This window comes from Cherax quadricarinatus, chromosome 46, assembly GCF_038502225.1.
Source record: "Cherax quadricarinatus isolate ZL_2023a chromosome 46, ASM3850222v1, whole genome shotgun sequence".
Taxonomy (NCBI): domain Eukaryota; kingdom Metazoa; phylum Arthropoda; class Malacostraca; order Decapoda; family Parastacidae; genus Cherax; species Cherax quadricarinatus.
This window is the reverse complement of record NC_091337.1, coordinates 29281566-29304723: the sequence shown is the minus strand read 5'-3', so window position 1 is coordinate 29304723 and position 23158 is coordinate 29281566. Positions and strand designations below refer to the sequence as shown.

General features: G+C 45.9%; 1 protein-coding gene across 1 annotated transcript in view; it reads left to right on the top strand.

The window, feature by feature from the left end:
* LOC128696630 (chondroitin sulfate proteoglycan 4) overlaps positions 1-23158 on the top strand; it is an 873169-nt gene that overhangs the window by 623853 nt on the left and 226158 nt on the right. The window contains exon 7 of the mRNA XM_053787941.2: positions 19483-19698. Coding sequence (XP_053643916.2) covers positions 19483-19698 — 216 coding nt within the window. The remainder of the gene's footprint in view (positions 1-19482; positions 19699-23158) is intronic.

Genomic DNA, 23158 nt, shown 5'->3' with positions numbered 1-23158 from the left:
AGAAGACATGAGAGAGAGTAGTGGGTTGATTGCATTTTCTTGGACTGCAAGAAGGCCTTCGACACAGTTCCTCACAAGAGATTAGTGTAGAAACTAGAGGATCTGCCTAGTATAACGGGAAGGGAACTGCATTGGCTCAGAGAATACCTGACAGGGAGGCAACAACGAGTCATGGTACTTGATGAGGTATCACAGTGGGCACCTGTCACGAGCGGGGTCCCACAGGGGTCGGTCCTAGGACCAGTGCTATTTTTGGTATATGTGAATGACATGATGGAAGGAATAGACTCAGAGGTGTCCCTGTTCGCAGATGAGGATCAGGCAGGACTTCAAAGAGACCTGGACAGGCTGAACACCTGGTCCAGCAACTGGCTTCTCGAATTCAACCCTGCCAAATGCAAAGTCATGAAGATCGGAGAAGAGCAAAGAAGACTGCAGACAGAGTATAGGCTAGGTGGTCAGCGACTTCAAACCTCGCTCAAGGAGAAAGATCTTGGGGTGAGTATAACACCGAGCACGTCTCCGGAAGCACACATCAACCAGATAACTGCTGCAGCATATGGGCACCTGACAAACCTGAGATTAGCGTTCCGAAACCTGTACACCGTGTACGTCAGGCCTGAACTAGAGTATGCAGCACCCGTTTGGAACCCGCACTGGGTCAAGCAAGTTAGGAAAATAGAGAAAGCGCAAAGGTTTGCGACAAGGTTAGTTCCAGAGCTAAGGGGAACGTCCTACAAAGAAAAGTTAAGGGAAATAGGCCTGACGACTTTAGAGGACAGGAGGGTTAGGGGAGACATGATAACGACATTCAAAATACTGCGTGGAATAGACAAGGTGGACAGAGACAAGATGTTCCAGAGACGGGACACAGAAACAAAGGGTCACTCTTTGAAGTTAAAGACTCAGATGAGTCACAGGGATGTTAGGAAGCATTTCTTAAGTCATAGAGTGGTCAGCTTTGAGACGAGGTATGATAAAGCTCATGGAGCAGGGAGAGAGAGGACCTAGTAGCGTTCATTGAAGAGGCGGGGCAAAGAGATGAGTCTCGACCCCTGCAACTACAATTAGGTGAGTGCTCTCTGTCTCTCTCTCTCACACACACACTCTCACTCACACACTCTCACTTTCACACTCATTCACTCTTTCTTACATTCTCTCACACTCTCACTCACTCATTCACTCATTGTGGGTCAAGCACGTCAAAAAACTGGAGAAAGAGCATAAGTTTGAAACATTACAAGTCCCATAACAACCTGACGACACTGGAGGACAGAAGGATAGGAACACATATCATATAAAATCCTGAGAGGAATTGACAAGCTGGACAGGGACAATCATTCACAGATGGAACACAGCAATAAGGGGCACAACTGGAAGTTAAAAACTCAGATGAGCCATAGGGATGTTAGGTAGTGGAACAATCTGGAGAGTGAAATAGTCTACCTATCTGGAGTCTACCTGGAGGGTATTCCGGGGATCAACTCCCCCGCGGCTCAGTCCACTACCAGGCCTCCCTGTGGATCAGGGCCTGATCAACTAGGCTGTTACTGCTGGCCGCAACTAGTCCAATGTACGAACCACAGCCTGGCTGATCCATCACTATGTGTCTATCCAGCTTCCTCTTGAAGACAACCAGGGGTCTATTGGTAATTCCCCTTTTGGCTGGTGGGAGGCTATTGAACAGTCTTAGGTCCCGAACACTTGTGGTGTTGTCTCTTAGTGTACTAATGGTTCCCCTACTTTTCACTGGGGGTATGTTGCATCGCTTGCCAAGTCTTTTGCTTTCGCAGAGAGTGATTTCTGTGTGCAGATTAGGGACCAGTCCCTCCAGGACTTTCAGTTGTAGATTATGATGTATCTCTCGCCTGCGCTCCAGTGAGTACAAGTGCTTCCGAGCGTTCCCAGAACTTAAGGTGTTCGATGGAACTGTTATGTGCAGTAAAGATTCTCTGTACACTCTCTAGATCTGCAGTTTCACCTGCCTGGAATGGAGATGCTAATGTACAGCAGTATTCCAGCCTTGAGAGAACAAGTGATTTAAAAATGATAATCATTGCCTTAGCATCTCTTGTCTTGAACGTTCTTACTTTCTTTCCTATCAGTTCCCTCGCAGGTGTGATACTGGTACTGTTATGATCCTTGAAGGTGAGATCCTCAGACATTACCACTCCCAGGTCCTTCACACTTCTTTTCGTGTGATCTGAGTTTGTAGTATACTCAGTTCTATTATTTCCTCCAGTTTTCCATAACGTAGTGGAGGTAAGATTCATACATAGCTTTAAGAAGAAGTATAATAATGTTCTCGAAGCAGGGAGAGAGTGGACTTAGAAGCGAGTAGCGAAGACTCGGGGCCAGGAGCTATGATTTGACCCCTGCAACCACAAATAATGAGTACACATATACACTCATTTGCACATACGAGCAAGTTTACATACTCTCATGTTGAAGATTGAGACACTTATGTAACATATGGGAATCTTCATTCAGGAAACGTTTCGCCACAAAGTGGCTTCATCAGTCCAATACAAAGCAGAAAGGTGCAAGGAGAGGAGGAGTTTGAGGTAATCAGTCCCTCAGCCTGGAGTCGATGTGTTCAGTCCATCAATCTTGTGGAATGTACCTCAAACTCCTCTCCTTATACCTTTCTGCTTTGTATTGGACTGATGAAGTCACTGTGGGGCGAAACTTTCCTAAATAAAGATTCCCATATGTTACATAAGTGTCTCAATCTCCTACTTATCGGGTTTTTTTTTAAACTATTCAACACACATACTCTCATGTACACATTTATAGAAATGTACGTGTGAATATATGCTTAATTAAGTTGACATCAACACATTCATACACTTGTATGGATACATGCACCCAACTTACATATACATACATACGCAGACAAATACTCGAGTATACATCCATACATCACGCTCACTTTTACACTCTCTTATTATTTAATAATTTTGATGCAGTACAGTTTTATGAGTATCACCAACTATTGTTTTATGAGTGTCCTTAACTGTTGTTTTATGGGTGTCCTTAACTGTTGTTTTATGAGTGTCCTTAACTGTTGTTTTATGAGTGTCCTTAACTGTTGTTTTATGAGTGTCCTTAACTGTTGTTTTATGAGTGTCCTTAACTGTTGTTTTATGAGTGTCCTTAACCGTTGTTTTATGAGCGTCCTTAACTGTTGTTTTATGGGTGTCCTTAACTGTTGTTTTATGAGTATCATCAACTATTGTTTTATGAGTGTTCTTAACTGTTGTTTTATGAGTGTCCTTAACTGTTGTTTTATGGGTGTCCTTAACTGTTGCTTTATGAGTGTCCTTAACTGTTGTTTTATGAGTGTTCTTAACTGTTGTTTTAGGAGTGTCCTTAACTGTTGTTTTATGAGTATCATCAACTATTGTTTTATGAGTGTTCTTAACTGTTGTTTTATGAGTGTCCTTAAATGTTGTTTTATGAGTGTCCTTAACTGTTGTTTTATGAGTATCAACTCTTGTTTTATGAGTGTCCTTAACTGTAGTTTTATGAGTGTCCTTAACTGTTGTTTTATGAGTGTCCTTAACTGTTGTTTTATGAGTGTCCTTAACTATTATTTTATGAGTGTCCTTAACTGTTGTTTTATGAGTGTCCTTAACTGTTGTTTTATGAGTGTCTTTAACTGTTGTTTTATGAGTGTCCTTAACTATTATTTTATGAGGGTCCTTAACTGTTGTTTTATGAGTGTCCTTAACTGTTGTTTTATGAGGGTCCTTAACTGTTGTTTTATGAGTGTCCTTAACTGTTGTTTTATGAGTGTCTTTAACTGTTGTTTTATGAGTGTCCTTAACTGTTGTTTTATGAGTGTCTTTAACTGTTGTTTTATGAGTGTCCTTAACTGTTGTTTTATGAGTGTCCTTAACTGTTGTTTTATGAGTGTCTTTAACTGTTGTTTTATGAGTGTCCATAACTGTTGTTTTATGAGTGTCCTTAACTGTTGTTTTATGAGTGTCCTTAACTGTTGTTTTATGAGGGTCCTCAACTGTAGGTTTATGAGCGTCCTTAACTGTTGTTTTTGCTTGGGTGAAGCAGGAGATACTGGATGTGGGAAATGGGGAGGAGGGCAGTAAAGTGTTGTGGTACATGGTGGGTGTGGGTGATGGGGGGGACTGGAGTAAAGTGTTGTAGTACATGGTGGGTGTGGGTGATGGGGAGACTGGAGTAAAGTGTTGTGGTACATGGTGGGTGTGGGTGATGGGGAGACTGGAGTAAAGTGTTGTGGTACAAGGTGGGTGTGAGTGATGGAGGGGACTGGTGTAAAGTGTTGTGGTACATGGTGGGTGTGGGTGATGGGGGGGACTGGAGTAAAGTGTTGTGGCACATGGTGGGTGTGGGTGATGGGGGGACTGGAGTAAAGTGTTGTGGTACAAGGTGGGTGTGGGTGATAGGGGGACTGGAGTAAAGTGTTGTGGCACATGGTGGGTGTGGGTGATGGGGGGACTGGAGTAAAGTGTTGTGGTACATGGTGGGTGTGGGTGATGGGCGGACTGGAGTAAAGTGTTGTGGTACATGGTGGGTGTGGGAGATGGGGGGACTGGAGTATAGTGTTGTGGTACATGGTGGGTGTGGATGATGGGGGGGAATGGAGTAAAGTGTTGTGGTACATGGTGGGTGTGGGTGATGGGCGGACTAGAGTAAAGTGTTGTGGTACATGGTGGGTGTGGGTGATGGGGAGACTGCAGTAAAGTGTTGTGGTACATGGTGGGTGTGGGTGATGGGGAGACTGGAGTAAAGTGTTGTGGTACATGGTGGGTGTGGGTGATGGGGAGACTGGAGTAAAGTGCTGTGGTACAAGGTGGGTGTGGGTGATGGGGGGACTGGAGTAAAGTGTTGTGGTACATGGTGGGTGTGGGTGATGGGGGGACTGGAGTAAAGTGTTGTGGCACATGGTGGGTGTGGGTGATGGGGGGGACTGGAGTAAAGTGTTGTGGTACAAGGTGGGTGTGAGTGATGGAGGGGGGACTGGAGTAAAGTGTTGTGGTACATGGTGGGTGTGGGTGATGGGGGGACAGGAGTAAAGTGTTGTGGTACATGGTGGGTGTGGGTGATGGGGGGGACTGCAGTAAAGTGTTGTGGTACATGCAGTAAAGTGTTGTGGCACATGGTGGGTGTGGGTGATGGGCGGACTGGAGTAAAGTGTTGTGGTACATGGTGGGTGTGGGAGATGGGGGGACTGGAGTAAAGTGTTGTGGTACATGGTGGGTGTGGGTGATGGGCGGACTGGAGTAAAGTGTTGTGGTACATGGTGGGTGTGGGTGATGGGCGGACTAGAGTAAAGTGTTGTGGTACATGGTGGGTGTGGGTGATGGGGGGACTGGAGTAAAGTGTTGTTGTACATGGTGGGTGTGGGTGATGGTGGGGACTGGAGTAAAGTGTTGTGGTACATGGTGGGTGTGGGTAATGGGGGGACTGGAGTAAAGTGTTTTGGTACATGGTGGGTGTGGGTGATGGGGGGACTGGAGTAAAGTGTTGTGGTACATGGTGGGTGTGGGTTATGGTTGGGACTGGAGTAAAGTGTTGTGGTACATGGTGGGTGTGGGTAATGGGGGGACTGGAGTAAAGTGTTTTGGTACATGGTGGGTGTGGGTGATGGTTGGGACTGGAGTAAAGTGTTGTGGTACATGGTGGGTGTGGGTAATGGGGGGACTGGAGTAAAGTGTTTTGGTACATGGTGGGTGTGGGTGATGGGGGGACTGGAGTAAAGTGTTGTGGTACAGGGTGGGTGTGGGTGATTTGGAGGGACTGGAGTAAAGTGTTGTGGTACAAGGTGGGCGTGGGTGATGGGGGGACTGGAGTAAAGTGTTGTGGTACATGGTGGATGTGGGTGATGGGGGGACTGGAGTAAAGTGTTGTGGTACATGGTGGGTGTGGGTGATGGGGGGAATAGAGTAAAGTGTTGTGGTACATGGTGGGTGTGAGTGATCGGGGGACTGGAGTAAAGTGTTGTGGTACATGGTGGGTGTGGGTGATGGGGGACTGGAGTAAAGTGTTGTAATACATGGTGGGTGTGGGTGATGGGGGACTGGAGTAAAGTGTTGTGGTACATGGTGGGTGTGGGTGATGGGCGGACTGGAGTAAAGTGTAGTGGTACATGGTGGATGTGGGTGATTGGGGGACTGGAGTAAAGTGTTGTGGTACATGGTGGGTGTGGGTGATGGGCGGACTGGAGTAAAGTGTTGTGGTACATGGTGAATGTGGGTGGTGGGGGAGGATTGGAGTAAAGTGTTGTGGTACATGGTGGGTGTGGGTGATGGGGGACTGGAGTAAAGTGTTGTGGTACATGGTGGGTGTGGGTGATGGGCGGACTGGAGTAAAGTGTTGTAGTACATGGTGGGTGTGGGTGATGGGGGGGACTGGAGTAAAGTGTTGTGGTACATGGTGGGTGTGGGTGATGGGCGGACTGGAGTAAAGTGTTGTAGTACATGGTGGGTGTGAGTGATGGGAGGACTGGAGTAAAGTGTTGTAGTACATAGTGGGTGTGAGTGATGGGAGGACTGAAGTAAAGTGTTGTGGTACATGGTGGGTGTGGGTGATGGGCGGACTGGAGTAAAGTGTTGTAGTACATGGTGGGTGTGGGTGATGGGGGGACTGGAGTAAAGTGTTGTGGTACATGGTGGGTGTGGGTGATGGGGGGGGGACTGGAGTAAAGTGTTGTGGTACATGGTGGGTGTGGGTGATGGGCGGACTGGAGTAAAGTGTTGTAGTACATGGTGGGTGTGGGTGATGGGGGGACTGGAGTAAAGTGTTGTGGTACATGGTGGGTGTGGGTGATGGGGGGACTGGAGTAAAGTGTTGTGGTACATGGTGGGTGTGAGTAATGGGGGGACTGAAGTAAAGTGTTGTGGTACATGGTGGGTGTGAGTAATGGGGGGACTGAACTAAAGTGTTGTTGTACATGGTGGATGTGGGTGATGGGAGGACTGGAGTAAAGTGTTGTAGTACATGGTGGGTGTGGGTGATGGGGGGGACTGGAGTAAAGTGTTGTAGTACATTGTGGGTGTGGGTGATGGGGGGACTGGAGTAAAGTGTTGTGGTACATGGTGGGTGTGGGTGATGGGAGGGACTGGAGTAAAGTGTTCTGGTATATGGTGGGTGTGGGTGATGGGGGGGCTGGAGTAAAGTGTTGTGGTACATGGTGGGTGTGGGTGATGGGGGGGACTGGAGTAAAGTGTTGTGGTACATGGAGAATGTGGGTGGTGGGGGAGGACTGGAGTAAAGTGTTGTGGTACATGGTGGGTGTGGGTGATGGGGGGACTGGAGCAAAGTGTTGTGGTACATGGTGGGTGTTGGGAGGTACTGGAGTAAAGTGTTGTGGTACATGGTGGGTGTTGGGAGGTACTGGAGTAAAGTGTTGTGGTACATGGTGGGTGTGGGTGATGGGGGGACTGGAGTAAAGTGTTGTGGTACATGGTGGGTGTGGGTGATGGGGGGACTGGAGTAAAGTGTTGTAGTACATGGTGGGTGTGGGTGATGGGGGGGACTGGAGTAAAGTGATGTGGTACATGGTGGGTGTTGGTGATGGGGGGACTGGAGTAAAGTGTTGTGGTACAAGGTGGGTGTGGGTGATGGGCATGGAGTGGTTGTAGTGGTGGGTGTGGGTGATGGGGGGACTGGAGTAAAGTGTTGTGGTACATAGTGGGTGTGGGTGATGGGGGGGACTGGAGTAAAGTGTTGTGGTACATGCTGGGTGTGGGTGATGGGGGGACTGGAGTAAAGTGTTGTGGTACATGGTGGGTGTTGGGGAGTGATGGGGGTACATGGTGGGTGTGACTGGAGTAAAGTGTTGTGGTACATGGTGGATGTGGGTGATGGGGGGACTGGAGTAAAGTGTTGTGGTACATGGTGGGTGTGGGTGATGGGGGGACTGGAGTAAAGTGTTGTGGTACATGGTGGGTGTGGGTGATGGGGGGGACTGGAGTAATGCAATAAAGTGTTGTGGTATATGGTGGGTGTGGGTGATGGGGGACTGCAGTAAAATGTTGTGGTACATGGTGGGTGTGGGTGATGGGGGGGACTGCAGTAATGCAGTAAAGTGTTGTGGTACATGGTGGGTGTGGGTGATGGGGGACTGCAGTAATGCAGTAAAGTGTTGTGGTATATGGTGTGTGTGGGTGATGGGGGGGACTTCAGTAAAGTGTTGTGGTACATGGTGGTTGTGGGTGATGGGGGGGACTGGAGTAAAGTGTTGTGATACATGGTGGGTGTGGGTGATGGGAGGGACTGGAGTAAGGGACTGGAGTAAAGTGATGTGGTACATGGTGGGTGTTGGTGATGGGGGGACTGGAGTAAAGTGTTGTGGTACAAGGTGGGTGTGGGTGATGGGGGGACTGCAGTAATGCAGTAAAGTGTTGTGGTACATGGTGGGTGTTGGTGATGGGGGGACTGCAATAATGCAGTAAAGTGTTGTGGTACATGGTGGGTGTGGGTGATGGGGGACTGCAGTAATGCAGTAAAGTGTTGTGGTATATGGTGGGTGTGGGTGATGGGGGACTGCAGTAAAGTGTTGTGGTACATGGTGGGTGTGGGTGATGGGGGGACTGCAGTAATGCAGTAAAGTGTTGTGGTATATGGTGAGTGTGGGTGATGGGGGACTGCAGTAAAGTGTTGTGGTACATTGTGGGTGTGGGTGATGGGGGACTGCAGTAATGCAGTAAAGTGTTGTGGTACATGGTGGGTGTGGGTGATGCGGGGACTGCAGTAAAGTGTTGTGGTACATGGTGGGTGTGGGTGGTGGGGGGACTGCAGTAAAGTGTTGTGGTACATGGTGGGTGTGGGTGATGGGGGGACTGCAGTAAAGTGTTGTGGTACATGGTGGGTGTGGGTGATGTGGGGGACTGGAGTAAAGTGTTGTGGTACATGGTGGGTGTGGGTGATGGGGGGGACTGCAGTAAAGTGTTGTGGTACATGGTGGGTGTGAGTGGTGGGGGGACTGTAGTAAAGTGTTGTGGTACATGGTGGGTGTGGGTGATGGGGGGACTGCAGTAAAGTGTTGTGGTACATGGTGGGTGTGAATGGTGGGGGGACTGCAGTAAAGTGTTGTGGTACATGGTGGGTGTGGGTGATGGGGGGGCCTGCAGTAAAGTGTTGTGGTACATGGTGGGTGTGGGTGATGGGGGGACTGCAGTAAAGTGTTGTGGTACATGGTGGGTGTGGGTGATGGGGGGGACTGGAGTAAAGTGTTGTGGTACATGGTGGGTGTGGGTGATGGGGGGACTGGAGTAAAGTGTTGTGGTACATGGTGGGTGTGGGTGATGGGGGGACTGCAGTAATGCAGTAAAGTGTTGTGGTACATGGTGGGTGTGGGTGATGGGGGGACTGCAGTAATGCAGTAAAGTGTTGTGGTACATGGTGGGTGTGGGTGGTGGGGGGACTGGAGTAAAGTGTTGTGGTACATGGTGGATGTGAGTGATGGGAGGACTGGAGTAAAGTGTTGTGGTACATGGTGGGTGTGGGTGATGGGGGGACTGGAGTAAAGTGTTGTGGTACATGGTGGGTGTGAGTGATGGGGGGACTGGAGTATAGTGTTGTGGTACATGGTGGGTGTTGGGAGGTACTGAAGTAAAGTGTTGTGGTACATGGTGGGTGTGAGTAATGGGGGAACTGAAGTAAAGTGTTGTTGTACATGGTGGATGTGAGTGATGGGAGGACTGGAGTAAAGTGTTGTGGTACATGGTGGGTATGGGTGATGGGGGGACTGGAGTTAAGTGTTGTGGTACATGGTGGGTGTGAGTGATGGGGGGACTGGAGTATAGTGTTGTGGTACATGGTGGGTGTTGGGGGGTACTGGAGTAAAGTGTTGTGGTACATGGTGGGTGTGGGTGATGGGGGACTGGAGTAAAGTGTTGTAATACATGGTGGGTGTGGGTGATGGGGGACTTTATTAAAGTGTTGTGGTACATGGTGGGTGTGGGTGATGGGCGGACTGGAGTAAAGTGTTGTGGTACATGGTGGGTGTGGGTGATGGGGGGGACTGGAGCAAAGTGTTGTGGTACATGGAGAATGTGGGTGGTGGGGGAGGACTGGAGTAAAGTGTTGTGGTACATGGTGAGTGTGGGTGATGGGGGGACCGGAGTAAAGTGTTGTGGTACATGGTGGGTGTGGGTGATGGGGGGACTGGAGTAAAGTGTTGTGGTACATGGTGGGTGTTGGGAGGTACTGGAGTAAAGTGTTGTGGTACATGGTGGGTGTGAGTAATGGGGGGACTGGAGTAAAGAGTTGTGGTACATGGTGGATGTGGGTGATGGGAGGACTGGAGTAAAGTGTTGTGGTACATGGTGGGTGTGGGTGATGGGCGGACTGGAGTAAAGTGTTGTAGTACATTGTGGGTGTGGGTGATGGGGGGACTGGAGTAAAGTGTTGTGGTACATAGTGGGTGTGGGTGATGGGGGGGACTGGAGTAAAGTGTTGTGGTACATGGTGGGTGTGGGTGATGGGGGGGACTGCAGTAAAGTGTTGTGGTACATGGTGGGTGTGGGTGGTGGAGGGACTGCAGTAATGCAGTAAAGTGTTGTGGTACATGGTGGGTGTGGGTGGTGGGGGGACTGCAGTAATGCAGTAAAGTGTTGTGGTACATGGTGGGTGTGGGTGATGGGGGACTGCAGTAAAGTGTTGTGGTACATGGTGGGTGGGACTGCAGTAAAGTGTTGTGGTACATGGTGGGTGGGACTGCAGTAAAGTGCTGTGGTACACGCCTCAGATTGGTAGTGTGGTTGTTGAGGTGGAGATCCAGAGGACATCTCGCCGGACTCTACATAACTTTCTTCTTTAATAGACACGATGGGTTTTCAGTTATCAGTTTTATATGTACTGAAATGTCTTGAATATTATTATCTTTCAAGGCAAAATTAGCTTATCTTATCTTCTCATAAAGTCTATTACGGTAATATTATTATTTATGAACCAGCTCTGTTTAATATTACAAGTTATTTTAATTAAATAATTTATATAGTAATAAGTCACCGATTCTTAAGGCAAAGTGCTTCTATTCTTTTGCAATTATTATTATTATTATTATTATTATTATTATTATTATTATTATTATTAGTGGTAAACTGAAGTGAGGTTTGTAATTGTGTGGTAACGTCACACTAGGCCTAAGTCTAATTTTCAAATTATAACTTATACAACCCAAAGTTAATGTGAAGCTTCCTTCGAGAAAAATTACCACCACTGGTAAAAGTTTGAAATCGACTGGAAGATGCTTTCCCTAGTTATCGTACAGAATACGAAATTTCGACGATTCATGCTCAGTGTATGGACGGGACTTATGCTTTTTTTTTTTTTTTGATACCCAGCTCCTCAGATGGATGAGGTCCAGGAAATGAACTACGAAGCTACATTGCTTGAGGCCGTATTATTGTGTAATATTAATACAAAAAGTGTCTGTCGGTGGAATATATTAGGCGAGGTATTAGAGTGAACGTATATTCTACAAGTGATTGATAACTGTGTGATGATTGAAGCTGCCAGTCTCTATTTCATGGCATAGAACTATGTTTTTGCTGCTCACAAACACACGCGAGCACACACACACACACACACACACACACACACACACACACACACACACACACACACACACACACACAGATGGAATAACAAACAAGTATGAGGAGTGGCACGAAAGAATCAAGGAGACATTCCCAGACATAATAGCACTCACAGAAACAAAACTCACCAGAATAATAACAGATTCAATCTTTCCATCCGGATATCAATCCTCAGGAAAGACAGAGGGAGGAGAGGGGGAGGAGGAGTTGCACTGCTCATTAAAAACCAGTGGGGTTTTGAGAAAATGGAAAGAATGGATGGCACGGGCGAAAGGGACTACTTAGTAGGAACAGTCCAGTCTGAGGGGCATAAGGTGATAATTGCAGTAATGTACAACTCACCACAGAACTGCAGGAGGCCAAGAGAAGAATATGATGAGAGCAACAGAGCAATGATCGACACACTAGCCGAGGTAGCCAGGAGAGCACATATGGGGGGAGCAAAGTCACTAGTTATGGGTGATTTCAATCACAAGGAGATTGACTGGGAAAACCTGGAGCCCCATGGGGGTCCCGAAACGCGGAGAGCCAACATGATGGATGTGGTCCTGGAAAACTTCATGCATCAACATGTTAGAGACACTACCAGAGAGAGAGGAGAGGATGAACCAGCAAGACTGGACCTTGTATTCACCTTGAGTAGTTCGGACATCGAGGGTATCATGTATGAAAGGCCCCTGGGAGCTAGTGATCATGTGGTTCTGTGCTTCGACTACATAGTTGAGCTCCAAGTGGAGAGAGTAGCAGGAATAGGCTGGGAAAAACCAAACTACAAAAGGGGGAACTACTCAGGCATGAGGAACATCCTTCAAGACATTCAGTGGGAGAGGGAACTGACAGGAAAACCAGTACAAGAAATGATGGACTATGTGGCAACAAAATGCAAGGAGGCAGAGGAGAGGTTTGTTCCCAAGGGAAACAGAAATAATGGGAAGAACAGAATGAGTCCTTGGTTCACCCAAAGGTGTAGGGAGGCAAAAACTAGGTGTACTAGAGAATGGAAAAGGTACAGAAGACAGAGAACTCAGGAAAATAAAGAGATTAGCCGAAGAGCCAGAAAGGAATATGCACAGATAAGAAGGGAGGCTCAGAGACAATGTGAAAATGACATGAGCATCAAAAGTAAAGACTGACCCGAAGCTGTTTTACAGCCACATCAGGAGGAAAACAACAGTCAAGGACCAGGTAATCAGACTGAGGAAGGGTGATGGGGAATTCACAAGAAACGACCGAGAGGTATGTCGGGAGCTCAGCACAAGATTTAAAGAGGTATTTACAGTGGAAACCAGTAGGACTTCAGGAAATCAGAACAGGGGGGCACAACAGCAAGTGCTGGATGAGGTACATGTAACCAAGGAGGAGGTGAAGAAGCTGTATGCGAACTTGACACCTCGAAGGCGGTGGGACCAGACAACATCTCTCCATGGGTCCTTAAAGAGGGAGCAGAGATATTGTGTGAGCCATTAACAAAGATCTTCAACACATCATTTGACACTTGGCAACTCCCTGAGGTATGGAAAATGACAAATGTAGTCCCAATTTTTAAAAAGGTGTAGTCCCAATTTTTAAAAAGGGAGACAGACATGAGGCACTAAACTACAGACCTGTATCACTAACGTGTATAGTATGCAAGGTCAAGGAGAAGATCATCAGGAGGAGAGTGGTGGAGCACCTGGAAAGAAACAAGTGTATAATTGAAAACCAGCACGGTTTCAGGGAACATAAGAACATAAGAACATAAGAACATAAGAACGAAGGAACACTGCAGAAGGCCTACTGACCCATGCGAGGCAGGTCCAAGTCTCCTACCGGCTTAAGCCAATGCACCCAACCTAGTCAGGTCAGGTCACATTGACTTAAGGGAGGAACACGGCAACCGACCTGGTAGCACAAGCTATCAGGTCTAACTCACACCCACCCACATCCACTCATGTATTTATCCAACCTATTTTTAAAGCTACACAACGTTCTGGCCTCTATAACGGTACTTGGGAGTTTGTTCCACTCATCCACAACTCTATTACCAAACCAGTACTTTCCTATATCCTTCCTGAATCTGAATTTTTCCAACTTAAAACCATTGCTGCGAGTCCTGTCTAGGCTAGATATTTTCAGCACACTATTTACATCCCCTTTATTTATTCCTGTCTTCCATTTATACACCTCAATCATATCCCCCCTAATTCTACGTCTTTCTAGAGAGTGCAGATTCAGGGCCCTTAGTCTATCCTCATAGGGAAGGTTTCTGATACATGGGATTTCTGATACATGGGATCAACTTTGTCATCCTCCTTTGTACATTTTCCAGAGAATTTATATCCATTCTGTAATAAGGTGACCAAAACTATGCAGCATAATCTAAATGAGGCCTAACCAAGGATGTATAGAGTTGAAGAACAACCTGAGGACTCCTATTATTTATGCTTCTTGATATGAAGCCAAGGATTCTATTAGCTTTATTGCGAACACTTATGCACTGTTGTCTTGGTTTCAGATTACTGCTAACCAGAACTCCTAAATCTTTTTCGCAATCCGTAATATTAAGATCTACATTATTTAGTTTATATGTGGCATGGTTATTGTCCTGTCCAACATTTAGAACTTTGCATTTGTCTATATTAAACTGCATCTGCCACTTCTCCGACCACTGCATCAGTTTATTCAAATCTTCCTGGAGTGCTCGAATGTCCTCGTCAGAATGAATTCGACGGCCTATTTTGGTGTCATCGGCAAACTTGCCGATGTCGCTCTTTATGCCCTCATCTATGTCGTTTATGTAGATTGTGAACAGCAGGGGGCCCAACACTGACCCCTGTGGAACACCGCTCGTGACACTTCCCCACTCTGATTTCTCCCCATTTATGCAAACTCTCTGCTGCCTATTTGTCAACCATGCCTCTATCCAGGAAAAAATTTCTCCTCCTATTCCATGTGCTTTAATTTTCCTCAATAGTCTCTGATGTGGGACCCTGTCAAAAGCCTTACTGAAGTCCATATACACAATATCATATTCATTACCATGATCTACCTCCTCAAATACCTTAGTGAAAAAAGTTAATAAATTCGTAAGGCAGGAACGCCCCTTTGTAAAACCATGCTGAGATTCGTTGATTAATTTATGCTTTTCAAGGTGGCTACGAACTGCCTCGGCAATTATTGATTCCATAAATTTTCCCACTATGGAGGTTAGGCTTATTGGTCTATAGTTCGAAGCTAAGGACCTGTCACCTGTTTTGAAAATAGGTATCACATTTGCCATTTTCCACTTATCTGGCACCATGCCAGTTTGTAGTGATATGTTGAAAAGATTAGCCAAAGGTGTGCTAAGCTCCTCTTTACATTCCTTTAGAACCCTTGCATACAGTTCATCAGGGCCTGGGGATTTGTTAGGTTTTAATTTATCTATTTGCCTAAGGACCATGTCACTTGTGACCCTAATAGTACACAGTTTATTATCGTCCTGTTCTACATAATTTATCATTACTGGAATATCGCTGGTATCCTCCTGTGTAAAAACTGAGAGGAAGTATGTGTTAAAAATTCTACACATTTCCTTATCACTGTCAGTGAGCTGACCCGAGGAACTTTTGAGTGGGCCTATCTTGTCCCTGATCTTACTTCTGTATACCTGAAAGAATCCTTTTGGGTTAGTCTTCGATTCTCTTGCAACTTTAACCTCATAATCTCTTTTTGCTTTTCTAATTCCCTTTTTTATTTCTCTCTTTAACTGAATATATCGATTTCTCAATTGCCCCTCTCCTCTTTTGATTTGCCTATATATGCCTCTCTTTTGACCAATCAGATATTTTAATCTATTGTTCATCCATTTAGGATCATTTTTGTTTGATCTGATTTCCCTATTTGGAACATAATTTGACTGAGCAGCTAGAACTATGCCCTGGAAAGCATCATATCGGCAACCATCACCACCTACCTGACCCTTAGTCAGGTCATTCCAGTTCAGCCCACCTAAGTAATTTTTCAGTCCTATGAAATCAGCCAAGCGAAAGTCAGGGACGGAGACTTGATTGCCATTATTAGGGGAATTCCATGATATATTAAAACTGAGTGATTTGTGATCACTTTCCCCAAGCTCATCATTAACCTCAAGATTATTAATTAGTGTTTCCCTACTGGCAAGAACCAAGTCAAGGAGGTTATTTCCCCTAGTTGGCTCTGTCACAAACTGTTTTAAAAAACAATCCTGGATCGTATCAAGAAAGTCACCTGACTCTAAATTTCCTGTCAAATTGCTCCTCAATCTGTCTATAGTTGAAATCTCCCATTAGCACAACATTTTCGTATGTAGATGCCTTACGAATTTCGTCCCATAGAAGTTTACTGCACTCCCTATCAAGATTTGGGGCCCTGTAAATCACACCCAAAATTAGTTTTTCTCGGCCCTCGAGAAGCTGTAACCAAACAGATTCAGTGGCTGACGCTTCTAATTTAATATCTTGTCTAACACAACAATTTAAATTGTCTCTGACATACATCGCTACTCCACCACCTTTCCTGTTGACCCTGTCAGTGTGGAATAATTTATAGCCTTGTATGTGACATTCAGAGGGCATCTCTCTATCTTTCAGATTGAGCCAGGTCTCTGTTATAGCAATAATATCTATGTCTCCTGCACTTGCAATTAATCTTAGCTCATCTATCTTATTTCTTACACTCCTGCTATTAGTATAGTAAACCTTAAGGGAGCTAGTCCCTTGCTGCCCTCTGCTGTCCCCCTTTGTTTGCTGACCTGATCTATTGTCTTTATTTATAACTTCATGCTGAATGCCTTTTATACATTTACTGTTTCCAACCCAAGTGTTGCAACCTGCTTGTTTCCCACACACACCCATACCTCTATCTTCCATCAGTTTAAAATCATAGGCATTTCACCAATGGCCTTCTCAATCGAGTCTGCAAGTGCTACCACCCCAGCCCCAGAGAGGTGTACCCCATCCCTTGCATACATATCATGTTTGCCATAAAAGTTGCTCCAGTTGTCAATGAATGGGATTGCAAGTTCCTTGCAGTATCTGTCTAGCCAGCAATTTACACCAATTGCCCTAGACAACCATTCATTTCCTACTCCCCTTCTAGGCAAGATGCTACATATGATTGGGATCCCTCCCTTAGACTTAATGAAATCTATAGCTGACCTGTACTTATCTAGCAGCTCTTCTCTCCTACCCTTCCCAATATCATTTCCACCAGCACTGAGACAGATAATGGGCTTGCTCCCATTACCTGACATGATATTATCCAGCCTGTTGACAATGTCCCCAACACCAGCTCCAGGGAAGCACACTCTATCTCTCATCTTCTTATTCCTATTACAAAAAGCACGGTCAATGTATCTTACCTGAGAGTCACCAACCACAAGAATGCGCTTACCTCCATTAGCAGGGGCAGTAGTACCCTTACCTTCACTGGCCACTGAAGTACATTCATCCTGAAGAACAGAGAAGCGATTTCCTACCTTCAGATCTTCACTCTTAACTTTCCTTACTCTGATGCGCCTTCCATTACTGTGAACTACTCGCCACTTGTAGCAGGTGCTGGGCTGCACCTCACTGCTGGTAGCCGTTGCTGCCTCCCCAACTACAGCCTCCTCACAGCGAGAGACAGACTGCACCTCGCTGCTAGAAGCCTCATTCCCCACAACTCCAGCCACCTCACACTCTCTCCCAGACCCATTGAGGTGGACCTTCAGCCTCCTAATCTCCTCCTGGAGAAGCAAGACCTCCTCCTTCAACTCTCCAACCTCAATTTTTAAAACACTGCAGAAGCAAGCCATGCTTTGTAACCGTCCACACTAATCCCCAAGGCAGCTCAGGGTCTGTGACCTCACGTGACGACTGACCACTGAGTGAAAATCCTGTGTCACAAACCTACTAAAGTTTTATGACAAGGTGACAGAAGTTAAACAAGAGAGAGAGGGGTGGATCGACTGCACATTTTTGGACTGCAAGAAGGCCTTCGACACAGTTCCTCACAAGAGGTTACTGCAAAAGCTAGAGGTTCAGGCACACATAACAGGAAAGGCACTGCAATGGATCAGAGAATACCTGACAGGGAGGCAACAACGAGTCATGGTACGCGACGAGGTGTCAGAGTGGGCGCCTGTGACAAGCGGGGTTCCACAGGGGTCAGTCCTAGGACCTGTGCTGTTCTTAGTATATGTGAACGACATAACGGAAGGGATAGACTCAGAAGTGTCCTTGTTTGCAGATGATGTGAAGTTAATGAGAAGAATCAAATCGGATGGGGATCAGGCAGGACTACGAAGAGACCTGGACATCTCTTGTGCTTCTGTAGACTCTTCTGTATTCAACTGAAGAAGCCATCTGTGTAGGCGAAACGTTTCGGAATAAAGATACTTAACTGTTGCACATGTTTCTTACTTATCAACTAGTCAATATTGTATACCATTGACATATTTTAGCTGTGGGTCATAATATGACTAAGAGCCGCGTCAGGAAACTCTTGTCTTCTTTCCTGACAAATATTATACCTTATATCTACCCGTGTAACTACAAATACTTGAGTGCATACGTACGTACGTACGTACGCACACACACACACACACACACACACACACACACACACACATACACACACACACACATACACACACATACACACACACACATACACACACACACACACAAGCAGGGATAACAGGGAAGGCACTACAATGGATCAGGGAATACTTGTCAGGAAGACAGCAGCGAGTCATGGTACGTGGCGAGGTGTCAGAGTGGGCACCTGTGACCAGCGGGGTCCCACAGGGGTCAGTCCTAGGACCAATGCTGTTTCTGGTATTTGTGAACGACATGACGGAAGGAATAGACTCTGAGGTGTCCCTGTTTGCAGATGACGTGAAGTTGATGAGAAGAATTCACTCGATCGAAGACCAGGCAGAACTACAAAGGGATCTGGACAGGCTGCAGACCTGGTCCAGCAATTGGCTCCTGGAGTTCAATCCCACCAAGTGCAAAGTCATGAAGATTGGGGAAGGGCAAAGAAGGCCGCAGACGGAGTACAGTCTAGGGGGTCAGAGACTACAAACCTCACTCAAGGAAAAAGATCTTGGGGTGAGTATAACACCAGGCACATCTCCTGAAGCGCACATCAACCAAATAACTGCTGCAGCATATGGGCGCCTAGCAATCCTCAGAACAGCATTCCGACATCTTAATAAGGAATCATTCAGGACCCTGTACACCGTGTACGTTAGGCCCATATTGGAGTATGCGGCACCAGTTTGGAACCCACACCTAGCCAAGCACGTGAAGAAACTAGAGAAAGTGCAAAGGTTTGCAACAAGACTAGTCCCAGAGCTAAGAGGTATGTCCTACGAGGAGAGGTTAAGGGAAATCAACCTGACGACACTGGAGGACAGGAGAGATAGGGGGGACATGATAACGACATACAAAATACTGAGAGGAATTGACAAGGTGGACAAAGACAGGATGTTCCAGAGATTGGACACAGTAACAAGGGGACACAGTTGGAAGCTGAAGACAGATGAATCACAGGGATGTTAGGAAGTATTTCTTCAGCCACAGAGTAGTCAGTAAGTGGAATAGTTTGGGAAGCGATGTAGTGGAGGCAGGATTCATACATAGCTTTAAGCAGAGGTATGATAAAGCTCACGGCTCAGGGAGAGTGACCTAGTAGCGATCAGTGAAGAGGCGGGGCCAGGAGCTCGGACTCGACCCCCGCAACCTCAACTAGGTGAGTAACTAGGTGAGTACACACACGCACGTACACACACCTACACACGCACAAGCGAGCCTAGACTCGACTTCTGCACCAATATTCAGATGAGTATTCTCATTTTCTCTCAACAGTTCCTTCACTGACTACTTCCTTCCCTCTATCTCTCCCTCAGTTCCATCTACATCAGCGACGGAGTGTGGCATAAGGTAGAGGCTCACTTCAAGCCGGCCTATATGGAGCTGAGCGTCGATGACCACATTGAAGACCAGCCAACCCACGTAGGCGAGAATAAGTTTTTCGACCTCTCGGGTTACCTCTTCGTCGGTGGGGTGGAGGTGAACAAGCAGTCCCGAGCTGTCAGCCAGGGTGCCAAGAATGGTGATAAGAGGTTAGTAAAGTGTACTTTTTTTTTTTAATTCCTCCTGAAATCGTGGCGAACTGTCATCAAGGGTGCCAAGGATGGTGACAAAAGATTAGTGGAATTTCTCGTGGAATTAAGAAGGGTTGTAGAATTTGAGTCGTTTATTGATCTTATGGGTTGTTGGCACGCCATCTCCTTTCCTTCTGCCGTATTTATCCAGTAAGAAGTTTTTTTTTTTTAAATATAATGGAGAAAGTCAAATCATGGGACAGGTGGGGTTTGAAGCCATAGTGAGTCCTCAGACTCACTGGCCAGTGTGTTAAGCACTGGGCTAGCTGGCCGAGTTATTATGATTTCATGAGTCATGATTGTGGCTTTGAGGGGACTTGAGCTGGAGTATGTTACAGAAACGATAGTGTGGTATTCTGTAAAAATCTGCATTTGTGGTCACAGTGGTGGTCCTTGTTAATGTCCCCATGGTGTATAGAATTATACATAATTAGATGACTCTTATTAGAGCCCACTGGCAGAGTGGTTTACGCACTGGCCTGTGTTCAAACTAAACCCTTTCCAATTAAACCCTTTGCAATTATGTTGTGTTTCATGAGTCATACAGAAAGTCATTACTTCTTGTAATTTACTTACATACAAACAAATTTAGTTTTTTTTGTATATCGTCAGTTTTATTCATTGCTTCCTTTCTTTCCTTTCAGTATTTTTGCTTGAATGTTATTCGTATGTTATTTGGTAATGCAGTTTCTTCTATTTTTAATCATTACTCCACCTCTCATATAGATACCTCAGCTTCGTTCTTGTGGCGTTAACGTTGACTAGTGTAGCTGCTGAATGTGTCAGGAGTCAGCAACTTAGTCTAGAATATATCAAGATGAGCCGTTTGCTGGTGACATAGCCATATTGATTCACCTTAAACCTTGCCACTACGACTGTGTTTAGTGAACCACTAATCGGTCTGAGGATCGACGACCCAAATGATTTCTTCATGAATGAGCCTCAAAACTCCATAAATGTATGCCAGATTTCCGACATTACCCTAACTACGATAGATTTCGAAAAAGCCATTCACAACATGCCCATGCACTCAGCCCCGGGCCCAGACTCGTGGAACTCTGTTTTCATTAAGAACTGCAAGAAACCCCTCTCGCGTGCCCTAAGGAGGAGCTTGGACACGGGTGAAATTCCACAGTCACTTAAAACAACGGATATAGCCCCACTCCATAAAGGTGGCAGCAGAGCATTAGCTAAGAACTATAGACCAATAGCTCTGACGTCTCACATCATAAAAATCTTTGAAAGAGTGCTAAGAAGCAGGATTGCAAATCACCTGGATTCCTAAAATCTGCACAATCCAGGGCAACATGGGTTCAGGGCAGGTCGCTCCTGCCTCTCACAACTACTGGATCACTATGATATGGCCTTGGATGCACTGGAAGAAAATCAGAATGCAGATGTAATATACACAGACTTTGCAAAAGCGTTTGACAAGTGCGATCATGGCGTAATAGCCCATAAAATACGTGCTAAAGGAATAACTGGGAACGTGGGGAGATGGATCTTCAACTTCCTAACAAATCGAACACAAAGAGTAGTGGTCAACAGAGTTAAATCGGAGGCTGCCATAGTGAAGAGCTCTGTTCCACAAGGCACAGTACTCGCCCCCATCTTATTCCTTATCCTCATATCAGACATAGACAGATATTCATCACAACACCGTATCATCCTTTGCGGATGATACTAGGATCTGCGTGAGGCTGTCATCTGCTGAGGACGCGGTTAACCTCCAAGAAGATATAAACAAAGTTTTCCAGTAGGCAACGGTAAACAATATGATGTTCAATGAGGACAAATTCCAACTACTCCGTTATGGAAAACTGGAGGAGATAATAACTAGAACAGAGTATACTACAGACTCTGGCCATACAATAGAGCAGAAAAATAATGTAAGGGACCTGGGAGTAATAATGTCTGAGGATCTCACTTTCAAGGATCACAACAGTGCCACGATCGCACGTGCAAAGAAAATGATAGGATGGATAATGAGAACGTTCAAAACGAGAGATGCCAAGCCAATGATGATTCTTTTCAAATCACTTGTTCTCTCTAGGCTAGAATACTGCTGTACATTAACATCTCCATTCAAAGCAGGTGAAATCGCAGATCTAGAGAGTGTACAGAGATCCTTTACTGCACGTATAAGTTCTGTCAAGCACCTTAACTACTGGGAACGCTTGGAAGCACTTGACTTGTACTCGTTGGAACGCAGGAGGGAGAGATATATCATAATCTTGGAAGGAATGGTCCCAAATCTGCACACAGAAATCACTCCCTATGAAAGTAAAAGACTGGGCAGGCGATGCAAAATGCCCCCAATGAAAAGTAGGGGCGCCAGTGGTACACTAAGAGAAAACACCATAAGTGTCTGGGGCCCAAGACTGTTCAACAGCCTCCCATCAAGCATAAGGGGAATTACCAATAAACCTCTGGCTGCCTTCAAGAGCTGGACAGATACCTAAAGTCAGTGCCAGATCAGCCGGGCTGTGGTTCATACGTTGGACTGTGTGTGGCCAGCAGTAACAGCCTGGTTGATCAGGCCCTGATCCACTGGGAAACCTGGTCATGGACCGGGCCGCGGGGGCGTTGATCGCCGGAATAACCTCCAGGTAGAGAGAGAGAGAGAGAGAGAGAGAGAGAGTGAGATAGAGATAGAGAGAGAATCACAGTGAGCAGGACTCACTCTTAGCCACTCGGCCACAAATGCCACACAAACTGAGCAGCCTGGTTCACAAGCCATGTTTCTTTCCCAGCCTGGGTATACATGTATATATATATATATATATATATATATATATATATATATATATATATATATATATATATATATATATATGTCGTGCCGAATAGGCAGAATTTGCGATCTTGGCTTAAATAGCAACGTTCATCTTGCCATATAGGACAAGTGAAAATTTGTATATGCAGTAATTTCGCCAAAATCATTCTGAACCTAACGAAAAAAATATATTTCACTGTGTTTGCTTAGTATTAAATTACTGTTTACCTGGAGAGTTTACCTGGAGAGAGTTCCGGGGGTCAACGCCCCCGCGGCCCGGTCTGTGACCAGGCCTCCTTAGGTCAGTGTCCCAGGATGCGACCCACACCAGTCGACTAACACCCAGGTACCCATTTTACTGATGGGGAACATAGACAACAGGTGGAAAGAAACACGTCCAATGTTTCTACTCTGGCTGGGAATCGAACCCAGGCCCTCACCGTGTGAAGCGAGAGCGTTAACCACCAGGCCACCAGAGCCTGGTGTAAACAAATCTAAAATATATTTAGTTGGGTTAGGCTAAAATAAATTGTTCTTGTTATAATAAGGTTAGGTAAGTTTTCTAAGATTCTTTTGGTGCAAAATTAAAAATTTTTGCATGAACATTAATGAAAAAAATATATCTTTAAACGTATAAGAGAA